General features: G+C 39.5%; 1 protein-coding gene across 1 annotated transcript; it reads right to left on the reverse strand.

Moving 5' to 3' along the window:
• On the reverse strand, positions 1 to 8748 carry LOC123993322 (lipid droplet-regulating VLDL assembly factor AUP1-like). Its single transcript, XM_046295341.1, has 12 exons — positions 8516 to 8748; positions 8034 to 8171; positions 6702 to 6852; positions 5923 to 6110; positions 5444 to 5516; positions 5073 to 5146; positions 1963 to 2029; positions 1447 to 1552; positions 1168 to 1311; positions 832 to 980; positions 597 to 685; positions 1 to 480 (listed from the first exon to the last, which is right to left on the reverse strand). Exons 1-12 carry the CDS (start codon positions 8554 to 8556, stop codon positions 390 to 392), a joined length of 1311 nt encoding a protein of 436 aa, XP_046151297.1. The 5' UTR covers positions 8557 to 8748; the 3' UTR covers positions 1 to 389.
• Between the last annotated feature and the right edge of the window lie 1992 nt (positions 8749 to 10740).

A 10740-nucleotide genomic window follows, 5' to 3' on the forward strand; every position in this document is an offset into this window, starting at 1 on the left:
TTGCATTTATAAATGACTGATTTTATTGACGTTAAAAATGTATACTGCAGAAACACGTACTCACAAATCATAATGAACCTAAGACCTGAGGAGTATTCTCTGAAAGCAGAGCAAGAAAGATTTCGTTTTTACCACCACCTCTGCCATTATAAAAATAATGAGATGTTTCACGTCACTGGGTCTTAATAGAAATTGTTATCAAAATAATATTTTTACCAGGACAAACAATTAAAAAGACATGCATGATTGCCATGCAAAAAATAATGAAAAAATACAAATAAATCCATTGAAATCTTCAGGTCTTCTTCCTGTACGTGTGGGTCAACAAAAACTCCACTCTGCTCTGCATACACTCCAGTACACTTATTGTCTGTACAATTTTTTGGATTTTAACAACTGTCATTCCTAACACATTTCCCAGCAATCAGATCTTGTTCAGAGGTTTCGTCCTGCTCCAGCTCATGCTTTTCGATGTAGCGTCTAGAGAAAGGAGGGTGGAAACAACTAACAGAGTTGAAAGGTGGACAACAATGACTGAGTGTAAAATGTAGGTGAAATGATAAATTAATCAGATTGAATTGCAGCTTTGATCTCACCTTCTTGCAAACTCATACAAGGCCTCTTTCCTCTCCTGTAGGGACATGTGTCTGTCTACCGGTGATTTCCCAAAAGATTTGGCAGCAGGCTATGGGTCAAAATGATCAAAATCAGACTATATAGCAAACTCCTGAGAAATAGAATAGCGTAGTAAGATGGTACATTAATTACTTTGCGAGCAAGGTAATATAGACTACCAGTGTACGTAAGATATAATTTAGATCATTGGCAAACCTTAATGGTGGGAGCAGGTGCAGCTGAAGAAGAGAGGGGCCGCCAGGCTGGGCCTGGTGCAGACGTGGCACCGCCTGTGGCCTCCACTGGGAACACTTCAGTGCTCTCCAGCAGATTAGTGATAGTGGTGTCCACACAGTTGGTTTGCACTGTAAAAAGGGTAAAGGGAAAGCTGCAAACTTCTGTGCCTTTTTCTCCCATTGATCCTAATACAAACTCCATTTGAATAAAATTCACATGCAAATACAGGACTCAAGTCAGTGCATTGCTCATCACCATTCCAAATTCCCAGTCACTGAACTGGAAATGCAAAGTGGAAATAAAAAGGTGGCATACCCAGGTCTCTGGTGATGATGCCAAGGGGGATGTCAGGCAGAACCTCCTTCACCTGCTGAGCCATCCTGCTGATCCTGAGCTCCTCCACCCCAGAGCTGCGGATCATGAAGCCCAGGGGAACTGGACGTGGTCTGGCACCCACATCTGGACAGACAGCAGCAAATACACACCATCACCAATGGTGCCAACCACCCTCCAAGTAAGCATAACAAGCACCAAGGCCATGCTGTAGGAAGGGAATTGTCAGGGAAGTTTTCTCCAGGGCTCTCCCTTACTTACTTGAGGTTGTGGTGCGCGGTGCAATGTGCCTTTTCCTCTTGACGTGCTCTGCTTTGTCTGCTTTGGTAATCTGTGTAGAGACCACGCTGAGCTCAGTGGCTAGAAGCTGAAAATGGACAACACAAAGACCAATCAGAGGACAATATAATAATTATTCTCTTTAGTGTTCCATATCATTGTGAATTTTCGGCTCCCAATGTGATAATAACTTGCAATATTTACATTTACATTTAAGTCATTTAGCAGACGCTCTTATCCAGAGCGACTTACAAATTGGTGCATTCACCTTATGACATCCAGTGGAACAGTCACTTTACAATAGTGCATCTAAATCTTAAAGGGGGGGGGGGGGTGAGAAGGATTACTTATCCTATCCTAGGTATTCCTTAATATACAACAAACCCTTTGATAAGAAACATACTTGCTTTGTTTGTTTGATATAAAATGTGGGCGGTACTGAATAGAATGCAGTGCAGAATAAGGGGGCAAAAATGAGAATGACAAAAGGTTTTATACCTCTTGGACTTTGTTGGCAAACTCTTGAAGGGACTCTTCATCTTGTCTAGATACAGTGGGGAGCCATCTGTGAAAATAAACAAAACAGGGTCTCTACAAGCCTTGTGAGCATTAATAGTGAACTTATTCTTCTTATATTTTTTTTAAAAGTCAATGTTTACATAACCCATTTTTATGGCATGCTTTCCTGCATACGCCTTTTATACCTCCCGTGCAAAAGCCAGTGACGAGTGGTTGTAGTTGTATGAATATACACCACAAAAAAATACATGTTTAGGCAGGTCATAAGATAGATAAGATAAATAAAATGTATTTTCAAAATAATGGCATACTGAGTTTAATTACACTACATGAACAAAAGTATGTGGACGTCGAACATCTCGTTCCAAGATCACGGGCAATAATATGAAATTGGTCCCCCCTTTGCTGCTATAAGAACCTCCACTCTTCTGGGAAGGCTTTCCATAAGAAGTTGGAACAATGCTGCGGGCACTAGCATTAGTGAGGTTTGGGCACTGATGTAGAGCGAGTAGGCCTGGCTCGCAGTCGGCGTTCCAATTCATCCCAAAGGTGTTTGATAGGGTTGAAGTCAGGGCTCTGTGCAGGCCAGTCAAGTTCTTCCACACAGATCCCGACAAGCCATTTCTGTATGGACCTCACTTTGTGAACAGGGGCATTGTCATGCTGGACCTCGCTTTGTGAATGGGGGCATTGTCATGCTGAAACAGGAAAGGGCCTTCCCCAAACTGTTGCCACAAAGTTGGATGCGCAGAATCGTCTAGAATGTCATTGTATGCTAAGATTTTCCTTCACTGGAACTAAGGGGCCTGGCCTGAACCATGGAAACCCATTTCATGAAGCTCCCAATGAACAGTTCTTGTGCTGACGTTACGTCCAGAGGCAGTTTGGAACGCAGTAGTGAATGTTATTTTATTTTTGTACATGCTACGTGCTTCAACACTCCGCAGTCCTGTTCTGTGAACTTGTGCGGCCTACCACTTCGCTGCTGAGCTGATGTTGCTCCTAGACATTTCCACTTCACAATAGCAGCACTTAGCTGAAAAGGTGGCATCCTATGACGGTGCCACGTTGAAAGTCACTGAGGTCTTTGGTAAGGCCATTCTACTGTCAATGTATGTCTATGGAGATTGCATGACTGTGTGCTTGATTTTATAAATAGCCGAATCCACTCATTTGAAGGGGTGTCCACATACACTAAAAGTATATTACGTCCAAATGAATGAAATCAATAGTTCATTATTTTGTTCAATAAACAGACAAGACACACCTACTCCAATCACAAACACACAAACACTGAGTGTACAAAACATTATAAACACCTGTTCTTTCTATGACATCGACCATCTAGGTGAAAGCTATGATCCCTTATTGTTGTCACTTGTTAAATCCACTTCAAATCAGTGTAGATGAAGAGGAGACAGGTTAAAGGATTTTTTCCCCACCTTGAGACATGGATTGTGTCTACGCAATTCAGAGGGTGAATGGGCATGACAAAAGATAAGTGACTTTGAATGTGGTATGTGGTGCCAGATGCGCACTGGTTTGTGTCAAGAACTGGAACATTGCTGGGTTTTTCCACACTCAACAATTTACAGTGTGCTTCAAGAATGGTCCACCACCCAAAGGACATACAGCCAACTGTAGGAAGCATTGGAGTCAACATGGGCCAGCATCCCTGTGGAACACTTTCAATAATAATAATAATAATAATATATGCCATTTAGCAGACGCTTTTATCCAAAGCGACTTAGTCATGTGTGCATACATTCTACACCTATTAGAATCCATGCCCCGACAAATTTAGGTGTTCTGAATGTTTTGTACACTCAGTGTATATTTGAAGTGAGAATAAGGAATATAACAGAATAAAATTCAAATAATATTTTTTCCCACACAACTTGTGTCAAGGGAATGTGTAGAATCGCTGTCATAAAATAACGTATATTATTTTATCCATGCTTCATCTCTTTCCTATCCTCACTCAACTTTGTTAGCAAACAGGCGTAAAGGTCTTACATTGAGAATAGCTTCATCATGATACCCATAGAAAATAATATCAATCCTATTTTCAAAAGAGTCTCGTGTTTATATTTCACAACCTCCGCAGGCTTTTGGAGTGGTCTATCCGCGATCTAGCAAAATAATAGGCCTACACTTCATTTAGGCTACATTATTGCATGCAACATGTTTCTGATCAGTGATAGAAGAGCAAATGAAATAGACGAGCTGTACCACCTCAGAAAACCAGCCAGAAACCAATGAACCTATACAGACAGAGATTCAGTGAAACAAAATCACATTGATTGAGACAAGTCAGTGAAGTCACAGGCTTTTGGTTCGGGAGTAGGCCTAGGATACGAAGCGACTAAACAGCAAAATAATCCACTTGTTAAAACTACACAACATAAAATTAGATACATGCCGTCAATTGCATTAGCCTACTTGATTCTAATATTTTCATAAAATCAATTATATTTATTCCCCCAGCTGTGGTTAAGAAAACAGTACATGCTTCGTGGTGGGCTATGAACATTTTAGAACTAGCAGGAGGATGGTTAACTGGCGCTGCCTAACATTCATGAAGAGTTTAAGAACGAAGCGCATGCCAATGCCCCCTCAGGTTTACGGCTACGATTCATACTAAGCTGTAGGCAGAACTCTACCGAACTTATTACTAGGCCGCCAGGCGAAAATAAAAAAGGTTCGGCTTTGATACCAGCAATACCTTTCAGATATAAGGAAACTGCAAAAAAAAAGTTGGCAGTGTGGTAAATTTGGCAGAAAAATATTTAGTATAAAAGGGATATTAAACTTTCCCTGTGATGAAAGCTTGCTTTGGCCTCTAATCAAGCTGAATGAAAAGTTATATTACAACACAAAATATACTGCTGATCCTGACAAAATGTTAACTCTGAAACGACAAGACCATTACAAAAACCATTGTTAATTCTAGCAGAATTTTCCAGTGAGTAATGGACTGGATTTTAAGGACATGCATAAAATGTGTCAATTATCAAAGTGATACCTTTACAAGGTCCAACCAGAGTCCCGACAAAGACAAGTAGTGAGAGACAGTAATTATTTAGTACCTTACATGGTACACTGTACATGGGACGAAAAAGGTCCACAACAGTTCTGTCAGCCAAAAGGAGTCTGGCGTGCTCTTGAGAAAGAGGAACAAACTGCATTAGTACTTTCATTTCAGGAAATCCTCTGCATTTGTCTGACAGAATTATGTAAAGGCAGAGTGAAAAATCAACACAAAATCTTTAGGTCTATCACTGGTGTGAAAACCAATTTTACAAGAAAGTACTGGCCTTCTATGGACTGTTGGAGGAAACCTTCAACTTTTGAAAGCCCAACTTTTTACACAAACACTCATCAAATGTAGATGGTTAAATATGTCACAAGTACTGCTTTTAAACTAATGACAGAGGCAGTTTAGTGTTGATGGTATTACCAGAGCTACAAATGGCCTCTTCACTTGTAAGGCCACAGGCTGAATGGAATCAGTCATGGAGAAAGGCCAGGAGCTGAGGGAGATAAAACACAGGTTAGCTCAGTAATTCTTAGAATCAGTAATACAGGGGCAGTACAGAGCCACCTTACAGCAGTGTTGGCATTCTGCTCAGGGCAGATTCTCCTCTAAAAGACCAGTTAATAAATCACTATTTCCAGTTAAATTAAGTGTTCTACTGGTGATTAGGGAAAAATAGAAAAACGTTTTGTATATACAAAGACGGCAGATATAATTGATTACAAAAAAAAGAAGTTGTTTTATACACAAGATAAATCCCATGGATAGTACTAATCTGCACATTATGCTTAAACCAGTGCTGTGGGGCAGAGACACTAAGTTTGATGAAAGAACACTTCAAAACCAAAGCGAGAGACAGTGAGAACTCAATCGGCTTGATGACAGGGACAATTGTGGCTCACCTGAACTTCAGCAGGCCAGCGCGCCCATTGGTGGTGTCCTCCTCGGGGAATAGGAGTAGGGGCAGAGTTTTTGGAGAGGAGCAGTATCTCCTGAGGGACTCCTCCATCTCATCCTGGCCCGATATGGCACCCAGCTCCATGAAGCCTCGGGCCCAACACACGAAGCCTGCAGAGTCCTCCAGCATAGGCTGAGCAGAGGAACAGGTCACGGTAAAAATGAATAACAAACACTTGCTGATGGTGTAAGGTTGAGTTAACGCAGGTGCATTTAAAAAAATATATATCTCTTTGTTAGATGGGCAAGAACAACCAATGATGTTTACAAACCCTGGATTGCTGATACCATGTATTGGCCATCGAGCGGCTTTGACGCCACCAGTCTGCCATATTGGCACTCCCCAGTAGGACCTCTATAGGAATTAATGGAACTCTACAGTATTTCAATTAAATGTTTCAAGGACAAAATCACATTAGTCATATGTAAAAAATTATGTATTTATATATTTCTTTATGTTTAGCTCATATAATATAATGTCAAAGTATACATGAAGGTGTCTGTAATATAACAAATGTGGCAAAAACTAATGTAGACATTAAATGTATTTCTATAGCCTCCAGAATATTTTTACAACGGTGGGGGAGTGCCAAGATGGAGGCACAGTGGCTTCAAAACAGTGCCCCCTATCAAGTCATCTATTGTATATACAAAATCATTGAGAAGAACTCAAGGAGCTCAAAGTGCAACACAATGAATAGCTTCACTTCAACAAAACACTCACAGTATTGCAGGAAGTCAGAAGATTGATAATGTTGTGGTCAAACTGAGTCACGTGATTGCAGATGTACAGTTTTGTGCTTTTGTCTCTTGAACATGGGCTGTTCTGTCTGACGTGCATACCAAGGACTGAGAACATTATTCTCACAATGAATCTGGAACAGGAAGAATTATTTGAGTTTGATCCAGTGAACACAAAACAGGATATGTTTTAAAATGGAGAGATACTAAACAAACAGCAAATTTGCCAAGACTTCCCACAATTGGTTCCTTCAAATGTGCACCCTTCTTTGGTTGAGGCATACCCATATTGGGAGAAGCCAATAGCAGAGGTGCATAAAGATGGTGGCCCCCCATGTACTTTAAACCATCAAAATAAAGAAAGTCCATGCATAATCTCCCAGCAATTTAATGGGCATTGGGACTTTATTTTGATAGTTTAATCGCCATTAGTAAGCACATCCACACAAACTATTATTCTTGGTGTGCGCCAGCTCATGTTTTTTTAGACCCTTTTTACTTACCATAAATGACGTGTTGTCTAAGTTTGTTGTACTGTACATTTCTTTCCTTTACTCTTTTTTTTGTGTCGTCATTACCAAAGTATACATGAACCCAATTCTAGCTCCAGGTTAACAGCAATTTGAAAAACTGAACAAGTATATTGTGCTGATTTATTGGTGCATTGAACCATGTTTAAAAAAACACTTAAAAAGCTATCGTTTAAATCCTCAGTGGACAGTGTGCCCCATTTATAGACACTAACTGCTTTAGCACCTATTGATGTTAGTATCTCCTGACTGGGGGAGTTTTTTAAAAGCCCTGACGCTTGTTTTAAACATTAACACGCATCGCTGATGGCAGTGTTTTGAAAGATAAGGAACACATATTTCATATCAGCGAGAAATACTTTTCTAAAAACAAAAGGTTAAATTACTACACACGTTTTATTCGGTTAATGTTCCCACACGGCCATATATCCATGCTACATCACTTGTTTACAAAAAACAGACAGGAGACAAGGGCCATATGTTTTGAAAGCCTTGATTATTGACGTGTCTCAACAGCGTCGGGATTGTAGTTCAGATAACCGAAACTAATCGCTCAGAACTGTAGGGAGAAGACAGAATACCGCCTATAGTTTAAGCACTATGGATAGCGGTTTAACAATGACATATCTGAATTCCGACATCTTTATGCCCCTTCACCACTGTGGCAGTGCTGACAGATTTGTTTTTATTTTAAGCAGGAAGTCACCCCACTGTGTATGATGATGTCATTATGCTGAGTGAACCTAACATTTAGTAAGATAAACCAGTTGCAAAACTACCCTTACCTTCTAGCAAGACTGTCTGGGAGTGCACAGCTCACCAAAAACACATGTGCACCTACGAAGAGTCGTAGTAACATCAAACAAAGGCCAACTGGAGAGTAAAGTAATACCAGCAAAAGGACCAGTCCATCGTTTGGCAACCTGTTTGAGACAGACACAGCTTAGTGTTATCCTTGACAGGAAGAATATTCTGAGTCCAAGGGGACAGATTATATGCTTCGAACTAGGAAACTAATGTAACTGTTACCGACCAAACTACTTGCTAGCTAGCCGTTAATGGATAAAATTATTAATATCTTGTAGGCTAATTTGCTTACAGTAACTAACAAGTTAAATGAACGCCAAGAAGACGGTGACTTAGCTAGCTAATAGCCAGAGCCGATTATGAGCAAGACTATTGGAAATCTCTGCCATGGGTATCGGTGGACTGATACTCATTTAGCTGCTAGCTAGCTTGTCTTGACAACAACACTTCTTGTTCTTACCGCTGGAAGTCAAACATCTGTTCTATTCCTCGAGTTTCCATTATTTCACCTAATCTGTAGGTTGAGAAAGTTAATTACACGCGTCACTTTCCTGCATACTAACTAATCAACCATTTAATTCGAAACGATAAAAGGTCAAACTGGTAACCATTTATTTGCTCATGTTGATGCTGGCTAACGTTTCCAGGTAGTCTACCTCAGGCGCCATGTTCAACGCTAGAGAGAGATCAGCGTCTCGTCAGCAGCAAAAAAAGGTACTTCCGGGTTACGGAATTTCGGAACATTTCCAAATAAAAGTCCCCATGTAATAGTAGAAACGTATCAATAGCCTGGATTTATTCATCATGTAAAAATACTTGTCTAAACATGAACAATTATTCATATTTGTTCATATTTAAATGACATTTGCATTACATTTGTGTTTTAAAACATAAATGCCCCCAATGTGAATCATTGTAGATGGTATACACATTGATTTATAGAGCAAAAACTATTATTGGTTCCGCAGTAAAAATTGGGTAGGGAATACTCAGTAGGGGCTGTACAATCTATATGGTGTCATTTCATGGGGCTCTGAATAAACCACCCATTACATTGCCCACAATTAGGACTGGGCAGTATACTTTATTTTACGATATACCAATATACAGTATTTTAGGATATATATTTACAATATAGTATTGATGCATTGACTGTTTTTTGTATTTTTTCAACTTTACGTTCTATAACGGTATTTGAATGTTCGGTTTGTTAAAGGTAATACGCCGTGTGTAACGTGCATTTTTTTTGTTTACTTGAGTAATTTCTCTCCGCTCTCTCTCTCCATGACGCGTTCCACACAGACCTTGCCCCGCCCCCTGTCAATCAGTGAGCGTCGTTGTTGTTCCTGGAGCACGAGACGCTTGCATTCAATCTCTGCATGGTCAATGCAGCACATGCAACAATGTTGATGACCAAGAGGTTGTTTTCACTTTGCTTCCACACATACATCCACTAGCTTTCTATAATAACACTATTTCTATAATTACGCTATAGCTTTCTATAATTACACTATTCTTAACTGACTTGCCTAGTTAAATACAGGTTAGAAAAAGAAAAAAAAATGGTGTCTACTCTGTCACAATAACTCCTCCCTGGCATTTTCATTTGTTTTCACTTCAAACACTGTATTCGAATAATCATTCTATTTCTATGATTCCAACAGTTCAACCAAGTGTTTTGCTCTAAATCAAATCGCAAGATTTGGTTTAAAATAAGGCCTATATTGTTTGCCCATATCGTGCAGCCCTTATGTGGCAGTGTGGAAATGATTTCAAATGAGTGCAGGAAAACCTTCAATTATTTTGGATTGAATTGAACAGTATAAAACAATCAGAATGGAGAACGACCCATTGAAATCACTTAGAATGCATGTATTGCCACCCTAGGGTCAGGCACTACTCATATAGCAAATTCTACTCATATAGCAAACTTTTAATATTCAATAACATAAAATACAGTCTTAGCGTCAAAAACAAAAATCAATAACGTTCACTTTTATACATTAAATATCGGTTTATAGAGAAAAAAAATAGTATTTGTGCTGATGTAAAAGTGGGGTTGGGATTACTCACTAGGGTCTGTAGAATCTATATTGTGCATTCGGGAAAGTATTCAGACCCCTTGACTTTTTCCACATTTTGTTACGTTACAGCCTTATTCTAAAAAGAAATGTAACCGTTTTTTCCCCCTCATCAATCTACACACAATACCCCATAATGCCAAAGCAAAAACTTTTTTTATTTTATTTTAGCAAATGTATTAAAAATTAAAAATAGAAATACCTTATTACATAAGTATTCAGACCCTTTGCTATGAGACTGGAAATTGAGCTCAGATACATCCTGTTTCCATTGATCATGCTTGAGATGTTTCTACAACTTTAATGGAGTCCACCTGTGGTAAATTCAATTGATTGGACATGATTTGGAAAGGCACACACCTGTCTATATAAAGTCCCACAGTTGACAGTGAATGTCAGGTTGGGAGAAGGAGGAAATGGCATCTGTGCTTGAATCCGAAGGTGCGGCAAGGGAAGTGTGTGATAATGAATGGAAAATAATGAAATCAAGGAATGGAACAAAATGAGCAAAAGTTGTAGTAGAAGATAAATCCTTATTGGGCTGCGTTTTTTTTGAGGAGATTCTTTTGGGAAATCCATTTGTAATATCGAGGACTGTGAAGAA

This window comes from Oncorhynchus gorbuscha, linkage group LG13, assembly GCF_021184085.1.
Source record: "Oncorhynchus gorbuscha isolate QuinsamMale2020 ecotype Even-year linkage group LG13, OgorEven_v1.0, whole genome shotgun sequence".
Classification (NCBI taxonomy): domain Eukaryota; kingdom Metazoa; phylum Chordata; class Actinopteri; order Salmoniformes; family Salmonidae; genus Oncorhynchus; species Oncorhynchus gorbuscha.

What these genes read in the sequence shown, in the direction of transcription:
- LOC123993322 (XM_046295341.1), bottom strand. Translation starts at nt 8,556, where the DNA reads ATGGAAACTCGAGGAATAGAACAGATGTTTGACTTCCAGCG. An exon ending in TTCTGACTTCCTGCAATACT is followed by an intron (nt 6,111 to 6,701) that starts GTGAGTGTTTTG and finishes TCCTCTGCTCAG; the next exon opens with CCTATGCTGGAGGACTCTGC. An exon ending in TTGCCAACAAAGTCCAAGAG is followed by an intron (nt 1,553 to 1,962) that starts GTATAAAACCTT and finishes GTCCATTTTCAG; the next exon opens with CTTCTAGCCACTGAGCTCAG.